The sequence below is a fragment of the Neomonachus schauinslandi genome, chromosome 5 (assembly GCF_002201575.2).
Source record: "Neomonachus schauinslandi chromosome 5, ASM220157v2, whole genome shotgun sequence".
Classification (NCBI taxonomy): Eukaryota; Metazoa; Chordata; class Mammalia; order Carnivora; family Phocidae; genus Neomonachus; species Neomonachus schauinslandi.
The window spans coordinates 109,360,759-109,379,547 of NC_058407.1; the positions used below are offsets into that span (position 1 = coordinate 109,360,759).

Sequence of the window (18,789 nt, forward strand, 5' to 3'; positions counted from 1 at the left end):
AGAGAGTGAGAGAATGAGAGAAAGAGCACAAGATGGGGGAGCGGGAGAGGGAGAAGCAGACTCCCTGCTGAGCAGGTAGCCCGATGTGGGACTCGATCCCAGGACTCCAGGATCATGACCTGAGCCGAAGGCAGTTGCTTAACCAACTGAGCCACCCAGGCGCCCGAGTAGTTCTATGTTTAACTTTTTGAGAACCTCCATACTGTTTTCCAGAGTGGCTGCACCAGCTTGCATTCCCACCAACAGTGTAAGAGGGTTCCCCTTCCTCTGCATCCTCACCAACATTTGTTGTTTCCTAAATATGTGGTATATATATACAATGGAATAGTAGTCATCAAAAAGAATGAAATCTTGCCATTTGCAATGACGTGATGGAACTAGAGGGTATTATGCAAAGCAAAATAAGTCAGTCAGAGAAAGACAAATGCCATATGATTTCATTCATATGTGGAGTTTAAGAAACAAAACAGATGAACATAGGGGAAGGGAAGGAAAACTAAAATAAGATAGAAACAGAGAGGGAGACAAACCATAGAGACTCTTAACTATGGGAAACAGGGTTGCTGGAGGGGAGATGGGTAGGGGGTGAGGTAACTGGGTGATGGGCATTAAGGAGGGCACTTGATGTGGTGACAACTGGGTGTTGTGTGCAACTGATGAATCACCGAATTCTACCCCTGAAACTAATAATAAAAAAAAAAGACGGCGCCTGGGTGGCTCAGTTGGTTAAGCGACTGCCTTTGGCTCAGGTCATGATCCTGGAGTCCCGGGATCGAGTCCCGCATCAGGCTCCCTGCTCGGCGAGGAGCCTGCTTCTCCCTCTGACCCTCCCCCCTCTCATGTACTCTCCCTCATTCTCGCTCTCTGAAATGAATAAATAAATCTTTAAAAAAAAAAAAAGAAAAATACTGAATGAATTAAAAGACAGCTATTCCTTCTCATAGATCTTGATTTTTATCTTGTTTTTTACCTTGCTAAATGTTTATGTCTGCAACCAAAATAATGGTGCCTATGGCAATCAGAAAAATAAAACTGCTGTTTTCGTTTTCAAAAGGGAGAATAAGAGATCAGTTTCTTCCGGAGATACTCCACAGGAGAGAAGCTCCCTCCTTCATGCCTTCTTCTTGATTCTAAAATGTGGCCTGAGCCTCTGGGTGGGTGCCAGTGGTTTTTATTGGGATGGGGATGGATGGGGGGAGAAGTATGTTGTTGGTAACGGCAGGGAAGTCAAGAGTCAGTGCAAATCAAAACCACCATCAGATACCATCTCACGCCCATTAGAATGGCTATCACCAAAAAGATAAAACAGAAATAAGTGTTGGCAAGGATGTGGAGCAATTGGAATGCTTGTGCATGGCTAGCAGAATACAAAATGGCTTCCACTGTGGAAGACAGTTGGGCAACTCTTCAAAAGGTTTAACATAGAATCACCGTATGATCCAGCAAGTCCACTTGTAGGTATACACCTCAAAGAATTGAAAGCAGGGACTCCAATACTTGTACACCAATGTTCACAGAAGCATTATTCACAGTAATCAAAGGTAGAAACAACCCAATGTCCATCAACAGATGAGTGGATAAACATGTGGCATAAATATACAATAGAATATTTAGCTTTAGAAAGAAATGAAATTCTGATACGAACTACAGCGGGGATGGACTTTGAGGACTTTATACTAAGTGAAACAAGCCAGACACAAAAGGACAAATATTGCATGATTCCACTTATACGAGGTGCCTAGAATCGACAAATTCATAAAGACACAAAATATAATAAATGGTTAACAGGGGCTGGAGAGAAGGAGGTGATGGGGGTTATTGTTTAATGGGGACAGAGTTTCTGTTCAGGATGATGAAAAATAGATAATGGTGATGGCCACACAACACTGTGAATGTCCTTAATGTCACTGAACTGTACACTGAATAGTGGTTAAAGAGGTAAATTTTATATTTCATGTAGTATATTTGACCACAAAAAGGAATATACAAGTCCAAGAAATAATAGAAAACAGTATTTTATGAAGATCCAGATGACCTGGAAACAAGTCTAAGTTGTAATCTGTCTTGAATATATCTGCCATTTCAGAGATATTTCTTCCCACCTTCCAGGATTCGAAGACTAAAAGAAAAAGAAACTCAATCCAATAACAGAAATATTGAGTCACTGCACAAAAACAAGGGCAACACCACCCAAATATATACTTAGCACACAAAACCAGTGCTTATTACCTGTTGTTTTGATCTTCTTTTAATTAATAAAGGAAATGGAGGTTATGTGAAGTTGACATCAGAAAGGATAATTTTTACAATTTTTACAAGTGTATGTATCTGTGTAGCCAACACACAATCATGTTATACTTAGCATATCTGCTTTTGCAATTCATCCATGTTGTTATGGGTTTGTTGTTATATTTATTGCTGAGCGGTATTCCATTGTATGAAAATACTGCAATTTGTTATTAATTTAATGTTTTATAGACATTTGGGTTATTGTCAGTGTGGCTATTATGACTAAAACTGCTATGAACATCTTAATACGAGTCTTTGAACGTATGTTTTCATTTAACTTGTGTAAAAACCAAGGAGGGGGTTTCTGGGTATGTTAAGCATGTGTTTAACTTTATAAAACACTGACAAACTATTTTTAAAAGGGGTTGTACTATTTTAAATTCCCACCACCAATGCCTGGAAATTCTAGTTGCTCTATATCTTGGCCAACATTTGGTATTACTGGATTTTATTAATTATGAATGTTAGCCTTCTATTGGGTGTGTAGTGATACACATTGTGGTTTTAATTTGCCTTTCTCTAATTACTAATGATGTTGATCATTGTTTCATGTGCTTTTTTCCCATCTCTAGACCTTCCTTGGTAAAGTTATCTTTTCAAATATTTTGCTTACTTAAAAAAATTGGGTTGTCTTATTATTGAGTTGTATTGTTCTTTATATATTCAAAATTTATATACACATATTTTTAACAGTTTTGTTGAGATGTAATTCATATACCATAAAGTTGACCCATTTGAAGTGTACAGGTCCATAGTTTTTAGTATATTCATAGACTTGTGCAAATATCACCACAATCTAACTTAGAACACTTTCATTATACCGAAAAGAAACCCATATCCATTAGCAGTCACTATCCATTCTTTCCCTACTCCTAGCCCTAGACAACCACTAATCTATTTGCCTATTTTGGACATTTCATAGCGTGGAATAATAGAACATGTAGTATTTTGTGACTAGCTACTTTCACTTAGCATAAAGTTTTCAAGGTGCATCAATACTTCATTCCTTTTGTTGTCAAATACTATTTCATTCTATGGGTATACCATATTTATCTATTCATCAGTTGATTGACAATGGGTTTGTTTCCAGTTTTTAGCTATCATAAACAATGCTGCTATAAACATGGTATACAGTTTTTTGTGTGGTTGTATGTTTTCATTTCTCTTGGGTATATAGATACATGTTTGCAAATATTTTCTCCCAATCTATGTCTTCCCTTTTGATTTTCTTTGGAGAGCAAAAGTTTACAATTTTTGTGAAGTTCAATTTGTCAATTTTTTCTTTATGATTCATTCATCTTTCTTGTGTCTTATCTTGGAAATCTTCTCTTAACCCAAGGTTACAAAGAATTTGTTTTCAAGATTTACAACTTTAGCTCTTATATTTAGGTCTATAATCCACTTTGAAACAATTTCTGTGTATGGTAGGAGGTACAGATCAAGTTCATTTTCCTGCATATGGATATTTAATACCAGCACTACATTTTTAAAGATGGGTTATCTTGGCACGTTTGGCAATGATCGATTGACTGTCAATGTATGGATCTTCTCTCAGCTCTTAATCCTGTTTTCTTGATTTATATGTCTATTCTCATGTCAATACAATTCTGTATTGACTACTTTATAGTCACTCTAGCTTTATAGTAACTCTAGAAATCAGTGTAAGTCCTCCAACTTTATTCCTTTTTAAAATTGTTTTGCCTACTTTAAGTCTTTGCATGTCCATTTCTATAATTATGTGGCTGGGATTTTCACTGAAATTGTATTGAATCAATAGATAAATTTGGGGAGGATTGACACCGTAATGATACTGAGTTTTCTAATCCATAAAGAAGGAGTATCTATTTTCTTTGCATCTTTAGTTTCTTTCAGCAATGTTTTATAGTTTTCAGGGCACAGGGTTGTTTGTTATTTTTGTGTGTGAATTTTGTTAAATTATCCCTAAATATTTCATTTTTGATGGTACTGTTTTTTAAATTTAAATTTCCATTTTTATCACTACCATGTAGTAGAATACTATTGAGTTTTGTATAATGACCTTGTATCCTGTAACCTTGCTCTCACCATTTCTAGTTGCTTTTTTGTAAATTCCTTGTTTTCCTCATAGACAATCAAGCTGTCTGCAGATACAATTTTACATTTTTTCCCACCTGTGTGCCTTTAATTTCTTTTTTTGTCATGTTGCACCCAGTGTGACCTCTGGTGCAATGTTTAATAAAAGTGTGAGAGCAGACATTCTTGCCTTGTTCATAATTTAAGGAGAAAGCATTTAATTTTTTTTATAACTTAGCATGATATTAAGTATAGGTTTTTTGTGAGATGATTTTTATCAGGTTTAGGAAATTTCCTTCTATTCCTAGATTGCTGAGAATATTTGTGACTTGGTGTTGAATTTTGTCAGATGCTTCTTCTACACCTATTAAGATGATTATTTGGCCTCCTTTTTGTTTTGTAAATATGATGCATTATATTAATTGAATTTTGAATTCAATTCAAAATCAACCTTGCAATCCTGGGATAAATCCCACTTGGTCATGAGATATTTTCCTTTTGATACACTGTTCAAATTGATTGCCTAATATTTTGTTAAGGATTTTTGCATCAATATTCATGAGAGATGTTGGTATGTAGATTTTGTTTCTTGTAATGTCATTTCCTGGTTTTGGTATCAGGTTAATGCTGGCTTCACAGACTAAGGTGGGAAGTGTTTTCTCCTTTTTTAATTTTCTCAGTGAGTTTATGTAGAATTGGTAGGATATGTTCCTTAGGTATTTGGTAGAACTCACCAGTGAAGCTGTCTGGGACTGTAGTCTTTGTGGGGAGATTTTTAACTAGAAATTTAAATTAAAAAAACTTCATTGACATTGGATTATTGAGGCTATCTATTTCTTCTTTAGTGAGTTTGGTATTTTGGATCTTTCAAGAAATGTGTCATTTTCATCAAAGCTGTCAAATTCATTGGGATAAAGTTCATGTTTTCTTTTTATCCTTTAGTCTGTAGGATCTGCAAGGATGTCTTCTCTCTCCTTCTTGATATTGGCAATTTATGTCTCCTTTTTTTCTTTATTTGGCTGGGGGTTTATCAATTTTATTAATCTTTTTGAAGAATCAGATTCTGATTTCATTGATTTATTCTTTTTCATTGATTTATTATTTTTGTTTCCTATGCCATTAATTTGTCTTTTTAAAAAATATTTTATTTATTTATTTGCCAGAGAGAGAGAGAGCACAAGCAGGGGAAACGGCAGGCAGAGGAAGAGGGAGAAGCAGGCTTCTCGCCGAGCAGGGAGCCCGATGCAGGACTCGATCCCAGGACCCTGGGACCATGACCTGAGCCGAAGGCAGACGCTTAATGACAAAGCCACCCAGGCATCCCCACTAGTCTTTTATTATTGCTTCCTTTCTGCTTGGTTTGGATTTAATTTTCTTCTTTTTCTGGTTCTTAAGGTAGGTTAGATACTTGAGCCCTCTATTTTTTTTAAATGTAAGCATTTAATGCTATAAATTTTCTTATATGCACTGCTTTTGCTGCACACTATAAGTTTTGATATAGTGCATTTTCATTTAGCTCACCCTATTTTATAATTGTTAATTTCTTTTTTTACCCATGGGTTACTTAGAAACGCGTTTGTATTATTTCCAATAATTTTGGGGGATTTTCTAGATATGTTTCTGTTACAGATTTCTAGTTTAATGTTTTTGTAGTCTGAGAAAACATTTTATTTGCAATTTTTTTGGATTTGAGAGTTGTTTTATGGCCCATAATATGGTTTCTCTTTATGAATGTCCCATGTGCTACTGGGAAAAAAAAAATGTGTATTCTGCTGTGTTGAATGGAATGTATTTGCTCATTAGAGCAGAGGAGCTTCTGCTTTTTCTTAAGGTTCAGAGACAAAGTCCATATTGTGATTGTCCTAGTATGTCTTCCCTTGATCTTAAGAGGAGAAAACTAAGTTACTGTAGTTTCATGTTTTCAAGGCTAATTTTAAAGTTTGCACACAGATTTGAAAAATCTCATGCCCCTCCTTTCCTTTTTCATCCTGTTATGAAATGTATATTGGTCTTGGTGACATTTTCTTCTCATATCCTCTAAGGCCAAGTTCGAGTTTAAATTAGTGTGAGCTATTCTTATAGGAGATGTGATACAAGCTAGTTAAGAACATGGATTTAGAGCCAGATAAGCCTATGTTTAAATCCTTTTTCTGGTATTAATATGTGTGTGTGTGTGTGTGTGTTCATGAGCACATGGTTTTTATACGTATTTTGTGAAAATTAATTTTGATAATAGTAGTGAAGCACCTTTACATGGCACAAATAAATAACATATGGCTCAATTGTTATGTGATTTAGGCAAATACTGGGAAGAGTTCACTTGTCTTCCTTTCCAAAACTTCTCTGATAATAGCTAGATTCCTTTGTTAGCCATTTATCAATACGTCAAGCACCGCCTTTTTGAGCTTCTTATTACAGTGATTGCTGTATAAAGGCCTCCTAGGAAGGGTTATTCTTATTTCCTAATCCTACATGGTGTTTGTTTATTGGGTAGCTGTTCTCAGTGACAGAAGAAATGAAGCAACATGACGTTAATGAGGACTTAGGAATGTGGGGTCATAGAAACAGAAGTGGGTCCTAAAATAGAGTCCCCTAGAATTGGTCACATCGTTCATACTGGAAGCAGTCATATCTACAGGCTTTGAATGCTTGTGTCATGTCCCCTGAGGGAAAGCATCAGAAAGACACCTAGAAATAAACTCTCAAATCAGAATAGTAAGGCATTCTATTGAAAAAGGCAGCATAATTTACTGCCTATGACGTCAAATGTTTAGTAGGACCTGAGTAAGAAAAATATTAGATTGCTAGAATTATTTAATATACATATTCTTGGATTAGAGGCAAGAGAGTAGTAAAGACATAGCTGAGCTCTGTTAACATGCAAATTACATTTTCATTCAAGAAAATCTGTTGTACCTACTAGTGCCAGGCACTCTGCTAGGCACTGGGGGTGTGAGAGTGACTCTGGTAGATATGGTTCCTCTTCCTAGTGGGGAGGGAATAAAATAACTGCGTTTAAGAGCTGTGGCAAGAAAGGTACGAGGAACGTACAGAGGAAAGGCATCTACACCCGGGATTCCCTGAAGTGACCTGAGGATGAGAAGTCACAGGATCATAAGGGGGTGCGGTTAAGGTTTCAGGAAGAGGGAGCAACCTCTGAGGAAGCCTTTAGTTGCCAACTCTGATCTTCCCAGAAACATTCAGCCACAGGGAAGTCCATGATTTAGTGGTGAATGTCGAAAACATTTAGTTTGTTACCCACATTCAGCCCAAGGTAAACTGAGTGCGGGATGACTGTGCAATACCCCGTTTCAGAGAGCTTTCCAAAGAAAATCTTGATAATAATGAAAAGAATGACAGCAGGTCAGGCTTGTTGATGCATTTTATTGTGAGATGGGGGAGTCTGGTAAAAAACTAGAAAATGACCATGGTGTAACAAGGAACTTAAAAATGAAGAATCAGATTTGTAACTTACATACATGAATACAGGAACAAATTGGCACAAAATGTTAAACATTGTTCCCAACACTGTTTATATAAGGTTATCCTAATTTGGCTTACTAAGGAAATGAGAGTTTTATGGTTAGGCTAATCTCTTAATAAAACTGCAGAGCATCATGCTATTAGTCACACAGTGAATTTCAAAATTTAAGAGTTTTATATTAAAAACTGGGTAAAGGTAAAATGACTTGGTTGTAGTTGTAAAACTAATACATTCCCATTTAAATTCTGTTCTACAGTCCAAGGCAAGTATAAATGTTAACATAACACTGTTAAATCAAATCTCAATGCAAGAGAACCAATTGCATCTCTACTTTAAATCTTATCAACTTTCCAAATTTTCATACTAAAATATATTATTGTATTAATACAAACTACAGTATTATACACTACACTGTGTAATAAATAAAGAAATATAAAAATAAGACACATAAATATAAAAGTTTTCTAAAACTAAAAGTACATGTCAGTAAGAAGGGTATTAATACTGCCAGGTTTGAAGACATACAGTACAAAAATGTTGCACAGATCTATAAACTAAAAGAAATAAAATAATACTGATACGTAAAAATCAGCTAATGTTGTTAATAAACTGGGTCCATAATAACTAACATTTGGAAACAGTTATGAGCCAAATAACAATGGCATGTCCATGTCTGAAATGCAAGTACATGGACAGAGCAGATTAGAAAATTTCCCTTTCATTTCTGTAGAGAAATTTTGAAAGTCAATTAACACAAAATGAATACTGAGGAATTAAAGGATGAAATGTCCCAGTGTTTAGGTTTCTCTGACAGAGTCAGTGGTTTTAAGTTTTATTTGGAATTTTGATACAATAAACAAATCAACAAATGCTAGTTATTGTAGGCCACACATTGAACGAAGGCGGGTTAGAGCCTTGAAAATACTGATAAATGGCACTTACAGCACACAGGTCTTGCTTAAGGCCAAAGGAGATACAAAGCTTCATATCATATCCTTCATATTTGTCACCACATACTCAAACACAATTACGAACACTGATTCTGACGACTCTGCTACCCTTCCCAGGATTAACACTGTTAGTCCCTGCAATCAGAACTCAATGACAATCTTCTGAACTTCATTTTAAACCACGTGAGTAAGAAACTTCAGTTCTTCTATCGGCTGCTTTCTTAAGGCTAACAATACACTTGAAATGATAATACTCCACTATGACATCTAAATATTAGAAATTACTACCTTCTAGATTGAATTTATAAAAGGTAGTTAGCACGGTTTGGAACTGCATTATACTTCTCTGTGAAGGGAATTTTGTAGTGCAGACGTTCTCACATTTTAAAAAACATAATAAAATACTGAAGCGGATTTAGCATACGTTTACCAATAAAAAATTATAAAATTTCTCCCAATTGTACAGCTTAAGAATAAACCAACGTAAGAGTGATAATTAATACTGACAAAATGAAACAATGCCAGATGCTTATCTAATTAATCAGTTTCCTTTAACCTGTTAAATCTTTGCTTTCCGAGTCATTAAAGTTTTCTAATCTGCTTCGTGTTACAAACTTGTTCCTAACTTTGAAAAATGCATGAAAAATTACTAGGTCTGAGATCAGGCACACCCGGATTTTTTTTGTGTGTGTGGGTTTTTTTTTTTTTTTTTTTTGTATTTTGTATTTTTTTAAATTTTTACTTTACACAGTAGTGAACAGAAACCACAGTATACAGGTTACTGTGTTCCCATGAAAAGCATGTATAATATAGAACAAACTTCATTACCAATTAGAATGTATTTTCCTTCTAGAAAAACTATTAGGCTTCATTTGTTTTTTCTTCAGACACCTGCTCACTATTCTTGCTCACTTTTTGTTCGAAGCTGCTCACTTGATTTACAGCTTCATCATCCTTCATCAGACCTTCAGTTTTTGCCTCTTCTCCCTCATTCTCTGCCTCTTCCCCCTCCTCCTCCTCCATCTCGTCCTCCTCCTCCTCCTCCTCCTCCCCTTGCGGTTTTTCACATTCTTTCTCTTCCTGCAGTTCTTCCATCTCTTTGTCCTCCTCCTCCTCTTCCTCTTTTTCACTGTCTTCATCCTCTTCCCTCGTCAGACTCTCTCTCTCATCCGAGTCGGCCTGTGAGGGAGATGCCCGGGCGCCCCCGTGCTCGCCGGCCAGGACTTCCGGTCCCGTCCCCTCCTGCTCCGTGCTATCGCGCTCCTCCGCCTCTCGCTTGCAATAGGAGTAGCGATGATTCATGTGTTGGGAATAAGACCCAGAGTGTGAGAAACGCTTTCCACATTTGTCACATTGATAGGGCTTTTCTCCAGAATGTAACCGCATGTGTTCAATCAAATGATGTTTGTGTTTAAATGCCTTCTTACAGATTCCACACTCGTGCGGTCTCTTACCTGCAAAATAAGAACACAGCCATGACACAAAATCCTCCGAAGACTTTTGGGGGCACTTCAGTTTGCGGAAAGGGTTACAGAGTCATTTTTCAAAAGCTGTCAGGTTCAGCGACATACCTGTGTGTTCATATTTATGTCTCAATAGTGAGCTACTCTTTTGGAATATCTTATCACACAAATCACAAGCATACATTCCATTTTCTGTCTTCCGCATTTTCTTTTTGGGTGGTGTAGAATCCGAGTCATTCTGGTCCTCTACATTTGATACTCCTTCTGAGCTAGTGTCTTGCCTTTCATCCTAAAGAAAGAAAAGAAGAACATTTAATTTCAAATTAAAAGGTAAGCAAGAGACATATATAAAAGCACAGGTTAAAAAACTACTTTGATTTATACTTTCAATAGCTTGACCAAAGCAGGAATACTACTCATCACAGCAGACAGGCTCCAAGGGCGGGGGGCTGGATGCGAGGTGGGAGTTGATACAGAAAAAAGTGAGGTTGGGGGCAAAAGAGTCACAACGATGACAAAAACAAGTGATCAACTGATGAAAAGAAAGAATGTAAAATGTATACTAACAAAATTTACCTGGTTTCAAACAAATCATGACTTTGTGAGAAATTTGCAGAAAATTTTAAATTATGAGTTTGCTACATCATCACCAATCTCTAACTGCATTATTTGCCTTCATTGTTTTCCTTCTGGGTTTTACTAAGCAAAAATTAAGATTCTATTTTTATTTATTTATTTATTTAGAAAGATTTTATTTATTTGACAGAGAGAGAGACACAGCGAGAGAGGGAACACAAGCAGGGAGAGTGGGAGAGGGAGAAGTAAACTTCCCGCTGAGCAGGGAGCCCGATGAGGGGCTCGATCCCAGGACCCTGGGATCATGACCTGAGCCGAAGGCAGACGCTTAACGACTGAGCCACCCAGGTGCCCCAAGATTCTATTTTTAAAGGTGGTCTTTCAATTGTATCCTCCGAAACTTCAGAAGTCTATGAACTGACCTCCATGGTTTCTTTGAAAAGAGAGGGGTTTGCTCTACCACTTTGCTAAGGAAAAAGATGGCAAAACAATGCAGGAGGGTCTCTATTTTGGAAGCAAGAATACTTGCTAGACAAAATAAATCTTCAGAATTTCAGTGGAATAAAACATTTCAGGCAGTCCCAGGGCGGTAATGTGTAGGAAGCTCTCATGTAGGTAAACAATGACTGGTAGTGGAGTTGGGTCCCTCAAGATCCTTATGTCTTTCCTAAAGTCTTCCATTCTACTGCCTCTAAGCCCACAAATAGTCTAAAAGCTCAAAGGTTTTTCACAACATTTTTTATAGTTTTGCAAAGTGGGAGAGGCACGGCCATTTGCCTGGGTGGTTTGTGAGCTGCCAGTTTGTGCTAAAGTAACTTCACTACTTTCATTGCTATCTGACGTGGCCATATGATTAAGTGAAATGTTGGTGGGTCCCCCTTTATTATTCAAAGGTGTGCACAGTGTTTTAAACACCGAGAGTCTATATGAATTCATTAGTTGTGTGAGAGTTTTTTTTCAAGAGTAACCACAATTGCAGGAAACCCAATCAGTAGCAATTTTTAAGGGGGAAAAAAAAGCAGCAGATATACATTTGAACAGGATGTTGTAATTATTTCAGCTGTACCTACTTATAGCAAATATTTGGATGAAAGATCACATTTATCTCTAGTATATGGTTGATTCAATAAGAAACCGATGAAAAAAATTGGGAGGCCATCAAGGTTAGTAACCTAGAAAAAGTCTGGATAATGAGGCACACAATAGTACACAAAATGGTTCTATCTAAAACTGCATCATGGATTTGGGGGGGAAGGTAAGGAGGAAAATGCACATATAGGTTCATATATATTAATTATGACTGAATACTGTTTCAGTTTACAGCTCATAAAGTGATCAGCAAATTCACTAGGTGAGCTCTTTGTATACTTAAGTCTTGTTTAATTAAAGCCTTTAATAAATATAGGTGTTAACACATAAAAAGTAATAGCTCAGTTTTGCTGGTGTGAAATGTCTGTGAATGGGAATGTATTTTCATGCATTAATGATGATACAGCAGAAACTGTTACTAATTTGGGAATATAACTCTAGAAACAGAAGTCCAATTGGTGAGTATTCCAATTTTTCTTCTGTTTCAAGCTTCAGATAGTCAAGTCTTTAGCTGAGACTTCTCATTTCCCCAGGAGAATAACACAACTGTAGTTGATAACCATACCTGGGATTAGTAAGAAACTGAAGGCGAGATGCTATGAAAGTTAAAGCAAATGTTCATCTATTTCCTCTCAAAAATGATAGTTTGTAACAACCTGCTTGGCTCTGCAGAGACTGATTTTTATTTGAAAAATTTCACCGAAAGAAGTCAAACTAGCATTTTAGTAAATAGCTTTGGGATAGGGGCCTTTTCTTTACCTGATTCCCATTTGGCTGGATCACTTTCAAGGGTGGTTCCTGGACTGCAGGGCTGACTGTAGTCGAGTACGTGTAAGCCACCTGGGGAATCAGAATAGTCTGCTTATTGGCAGCTAGTGCCCGCAAGCATGGAACACTGTTCTGGTCAGCAATGGCCACGATCGTGGGTAACTGGGCAGTGACTGTAGGTATAGCAATATTTATGGGGTTGGCACTTGGTGGGATTACATTTACAACTGGTTCTGAGTCTGTAACACAACTGTCCTTTTGTGGCTCCTTTTTTGCACAAGACAAGTTCAAGGGTTCTTCCTGGACAGAATAAACACTGTTCTGGTAAACACTAGTGATAGTTGACCTTTCCAATAATTCTCCCTGTTGCTTTGGTAGTGAAAGATCAAGAGGTTCTACTTGTGGCTCTTCTTGTGCACCTTCTGCTGTGTACAAGTAACCCTGTGTATTTCTGGATGAGGAAAGGTTTAGAGGTGATGGGGATGATGGACTACTTCTGGAACCATTGACGGTTGATCCCGCTGGTAAAACTGGAGAGTGAGTCATCTTCAGGGGACTTTGTAGATTTACTGTGCTGTCCGGGGGTTCATTTGCATTTGTAGATTGAGGCTGCTCATCGTTCTTTGCAGGGATATTTACTTTGCCTGGTTCAGGAGAAGATGGTTCAGAAGACTGCACTGAAATCTGTCCAGCTTGCATCTTTTCAAACCACTTTTTTACTACATCCAGTGGGAGGTTTACCGAATCGGCAATTTTTGAGAGCTCTTCTGCACTTGGCTGTGCGTTCAAAGCATAATATGCTTTTAGAAGAGATAAGAGGTTCTTTAAAGGTGGCTGACTGGGAGACAGACTGCCATCTCCACCCGATGAAACAGAGGACTCGGGCTTCTCAGCTTCTGGTGCAGGGAGTGGAGGAGGCTGAGCAGGCTGCTTTAGGTCATAGTGCTTTAATTCTGGAAGTGCATTAATATCTCCTGGACATTCGTCACACAGAAGGCAAGTGCTATCGTTCACTCCTCCTTCAAAGCTTTTGTCCTTCTCTGATTTAACAGTAAGATCTTCTGGTAACTTTTCACTTTTGCAACTGTTTGTGGGGACTGGGTTTTCTTTTTTTAAATTCTGAGGAACAACCTGAAGTTGGCTAGGCTGCTCAAGACTGTAGTTAATGATAATTTTGGTTGTTCCATCTTGATCAACCAAAGGAAGACTGATGGCAGAAATAACAGAATGGCCACCTTGCTGTATGGATGAAGCATTGATTGTTTCTTGTTCTTTGGATGCAAGATTGGCTTGATTATTCTCCAAAACTTGCCTTATTACATTACCATCTACTGCCACTTTAAGTACATTCTGGATATCACTTAAATTGATACTTATGGGAGACACCAAACCGACCGTTGGCAGAACAACAGCTTGCACCACACCCTGAGGAGAACTGGTTGCCTGTAATGGGCCACCACCACTGAAAACCCCATTCTGTAAAGGGGTTGAACAGTTGATTCCTGAAGCAACGACTATGGGTTTGAATTCATAATCCACAGGTTCAGTTTTAATTTGGTTTATAGAAAGTTGCTCTTGAAGGGGTTTATTCTCTATCTTTTGCCGTATCTGTGGTCGTGTGGGACTGCCTGGTGATGCCGAAAGAGATGGCGAGGAACACTGAGGCGTCTTGAGTCCTGTTCTTGGTCGCCCGTTCACAGGCATCAAGCTGATACATTTCTTACTGCTTATGTGTGAACTATAAGACCCAGAATGGGAAAAACGTTTCTTGCAGTTTGGGCATTCATATGGCTTCTCTCCTAAACAAAAAAAATTATATTTGCTGAATTATTACATGTAAGTTTTCCTGTATCCACATTTTCCTTAAAACAAACAGTATCAATTTAAAAAGAGATTTCCATGTATCTTGTGATACAATTTTATTTAGAATATTCATGTTAAGTTCAAAACTGACATAAATGTTATAAAGACTAGCAAAACCTTCGTCTGTAGTACACGTGCTAACCTGTAAGGAAGTCTTTTCAGCATATGTGTATAATATTCCTGCTAACCTTTAAAACTTCAAATAATTCTCAAATGCCAAAAAGAATTCTAGTTGACCCTTGAACAACATGGGTTTGAACTGCATGGGCTGACTTAACACGGGATGTTTTTTGATAAATACCCAACAGTACTGCAAATGTATTTTCTCTTCCTTAATGAGTTTTCTTAATACCCTTTTCTCTTGCTTACTCTATTGTAACAGTACAGTATATAATACATATAACATTCAAAGCGTGTATTAATTGACTGTTTCTGTTACAGGTAAGGCTTCTGGTCAGCAGTAGGCTAGCAGTAGTTAAGTTTTGGGGAGTCAAAAGTTATACGTGGAGTTTTGACTGCATGGGGGCCCAGCTCCCATAACCCTGCATTGTTCAAGGGTCAAATGTACATCTCTCTTTCAAGTAATTTTTTTTCTTACCCTATTTCATCTACCTATGTAATTTTTCTGTATTTCACTATACTTAACCATCTGCAGGAGAAATTAACATTAGAGGAAAGAAAAGTAAGTAAAATCTCCCTTATATAAGACTTAACAAGTACGAATACCTATCCTTCCCATATCCACAAGGTTTTAAGGTTTCCTTGAAAAGATCTTTCTCAATGGGCAGAAAACTTTCCATATGAGGTATTGTTATCAGCCTTGGCTTATTAAACTGGGAGGTATGCATTCCTGGAGCTAGAAGGCAATGTTCTAGTGGGTATGCAAAACTTTCTTGTAGTTTCAATTTTATTGACAGCGGTTACAGTAATTTAAAACATTTTAATATTAAAACACAGATTATACCATGGAGAAAAAGATAATATTCATGTGAATTGTTAGGAAAAAACCACAATGTCAAAGAAGCTCTTTGCTTGTAGGGGCTTACGTCAAGTTGCTTCCTTGACCTTCCAGGAGAGAAGACATTCATTCTTGTTGGCTGTTAGGGATACTTCAGTAGAAAATTTTGAGAAGCATGGAGTCAAATGGAATACTTTCAGACAACCCTAATTTTTTGCCTTAATTTTAATTTATATTTATCGTTCATTCATTTATAATTTATAGGTTAAAGACTATCAGTTTCAATAAGATAGGAACTTGAGTCTCATGTGCCATTTATGCCTTGTACCTATTGAAGTGTAGGTCAAAAATGCTCAATAAACCTTTTTTGGATGAATGAATGACTAATGGCAAAATTATGGAATATGGTGATGCTATTTATCTACTCAGTATCAAGATAAAACTCTTTCTTCTGTTCTTTTTAAGAATGAAAATGAAAGCAGTGAGAAACTCAATGTAAGTTCTTCTAATAATGTAATTTCAGTGTTGTAAAGTTTTTAGAAAGTAAGTTATATTTTCTAAAAGTATAATTACTTGAAGAATAGGATATTAGAACTGGAAGGGATCTAAGAGGACCTCCTGTACAGTAAAAGAGTTCATTTTATATCACCTTTGACTTTAGCTAGTCTCCTGCTTAAGCTCCTTTATTAAAAGAAGGTTATTACTTGCTGGACAGCTCTATGGAAGATGGTCTAGTTTGGTTCTGCTGAGGATCATGAATTTGGGTTCAAGACCTAGCTCTGCCACTAGTTTTTTAAAAAGATTTTATTTATTTATTTATTTATTTATTTAGAGAGAAAGGTGGGGTCATGAGTGGGGCAGGAGAAGAAAGAGGAGGAGAGAGAGAATCTTAAGCAGACTCACACTGAGCATGGAGCCCAACACGGGGCTCAATCTCATGACCATGAGATCATGACCTGAGCTGAAATTACGAGTTGGATGCTCAATTGACTGAGCCCCCCAGGTGTCCCTGGCTGTTTTCTTAATCTTTCCAAGCCTCAGTGTTTAGGTGTGTAAATAAATGTACACACATCCTCACTGGATTGTTGTAGCAGTTATATGACATAATATAGCAAAACTCTTAGTGTGGTCTTAATACATGTTAGTGCATCTTTTAAAAAGTTAATTCTCTGGAGAGACAGGTTGAGTACTAAGCCAGAATTCGCTTGTTATAATGCCTACTTTCCTGTCCTAGCCTTCCCTCTGATGCCACACAGAGCAAGCCTAACTTTTCTTCTAAAAGTCAGACTTTCAAACTGATGAAGAGCGGTCATCTGTATCCTTAAACTCCCCTTGTGTGGGCTAAATATACCCAGGTCCTTCAAAGACTCCTCATGGGACATGGTTTTTACCCACTTGTTACCTCATCTCTGGAAATTCTCCAGTTTATCAGTATCTTTCCAATGGGATGCCTGAAATATGATTCAATACTCAAACTGCATCAGGTAAATTTCTGGGGGGGAAGGGGTGTAAGGCAAGGGATGTGTTCTAGTATCTCTATTTTAACATTTTAAATTCTTGCATAACTTTTTTAGATGAGCCATATGCTTGTTCTCTTGTTAGAGACACTTGGAAAATAAGAATTTATAATATAGATTATTTTTAAAAAAGATTTTATTTATTTGAGAGAAGGAGAAAGGGAGAGGGAGAGAGCAGGAGCGGTGGGGCAGAGGGAAAGGGAGAAGCAGACTCTCTGCTGAGCAGGGAGCCTGACATGGGGCTTGATCCCAGGACCTGGAGATCATGACCTGAGCAGAAGGTGGCAGATGCTTAACCAACTGAGTCACCCAGGCGCCCCACAGATTATTTTTATCTTTACAGACAGGGAGATAGAGGAGCCCAGTGGCTAAGGCAACAGCTTTGGAGTCAGGATACTTACACTGGGGCCCTGGCTTTGCCATGGACTAGCTGAGTGACTCTGGATAGGTTACGTAAGCTCTCTGAGCCTCCATTTTCTCATCAGTAGAAAGGGAAGAAGTAATAGCATCTACCTCATCGGGCTATTGTTGGGACTATATGAGTTAATGTACACAAATAACTAGAATGTGGCTGTACATAGTTAAGTACTCAATAAATGCTAGTCATCAGTATTATTGTTGGGGATTACCTGATATTTTATCATTGCCAGAAAGAAAGTGCAGAACAATTGTTCTAAAGCCAAATCCGCTATGTTTGTTGGAAAACCCCTTGTTTCTAACTTTATAGCTTTATGGTTTATAGCTAAAGTACATCACTTAATTTGTCTGTCTAGCAACTGTTAAACCCTGGAGGTGAAATTGTGCTGTAAAAAGTCAAATGTCCTATGAATACTGATTTCTTTTTTGTAATGGCTGAGGTGGACGTTTGGTTGCATCTCACGTAAAAACTTTCCAGGCTAAAGTTCATAGGGCTGTGGAACAAACCCAAGTTATTTCTGGGGGGGATCAGAGCCCGGGACCAGGAGCCTTTTTTGTCTCACCTCTGAGTGGAGGTGAGGTGACCTGCTCCTCATCATAGCTCAGCTCCCACATGAGGAGTTCAGATGATGGCTAAAACACATGACTCTGCATATGGCTCGTTTTAATGGTGTCGGAAGATAGCAACAATCCAGGTAATTTTAGGGACTATAATTTAAAGATCATGATTAAAAACTGAGCTGAGAAAAAAAAATTACAGAGGTTTCTTGAAGGATATGAAGCTCGTCCATTATTCGATACTCTAAACAGCTCTTTCAAAACTATCTGTGGTGAAGGACCTTCTGTGCCCCCAGTTTTTTGTTTTAATTTCCAATCTACTGTAAGATCAATATTGTATAAAATATAATAAAATTATCACAGCATTTTCTTCGTCTAATAGTTTCTAAATTACTCTCAATTTCTATATTTAGCTCTTCAAGAACCAGTCTCAAAAAAGCTTACAGACTGGTACCAGTCCTGGAATGACACTGAGAAGCCCCAACTCAGAAATCTTCCTTTGGAATAAACCAGACCATCTGAGAGCTGTATACCTGGATTGTATCCAAGTGGCTACCCTGGAGAAATGCTTTTTCTAAACTGCATTTTGGTGAAATATCACTGGTTTTCTATTGGAGAATCTTTCTTTATTTTTATTTATTTATTTAAAGACTTTATTTATTTGACAGAGAGAGACACAGCGAGAGAGGGAACACAAGCAGGGGGAGTGGGAGAGGGAGAAGCAGGCTTCCCGTGGAGCAGGGAGCCCGATGCGGGGCTCAATCCCAGGACCCCGGGATCATGACCTGAGCTGAAGGCAGTCGCT

At 37.6% G+C, this 18,789-nt stretch overlaps 1 protein-coding gene across 5 annotated transcripts in view; it reads right to left on the minus strand.

Moving 5' to 3' along the window:
- Positions 1-6,549: 6,549 nt before the first annotated feature.
- Positions 6,550-18,789, minus strand: part of ZEB1 (zinc finger E-box binding homeobox 1) — a 194,324-nt gene continuing 182,084 nt past the window's right edge. For 4 of the 5 annotated variants that reach the window (XM_044915511.1, XM_044915512.1, XM_044915510.1 and 1 more), the window contains 3 exons: positions 12,663-14,470; positions 10,347-10,527; positions 7,632-10,229 (listed from right to left, as the gene is read on the minus strand). In XM_044915511.1, the coding sequence (XP_044771446.1) occupies positions 9,637-10,229; positions 10,347-10,527; positions 12,663-14,470 (2,582 nt within the window). In that variant the 3' untranslated portion in view covers positions 7,632-9,636. Of the gene's footprint in view, positions 10,230-10,346; positions 10,528-12,662; positions 14,471-18,789 lie in introns of all 5 variants that reach the window. The other variant, XM_044915509.1, reaches the window with a different exon arrangement.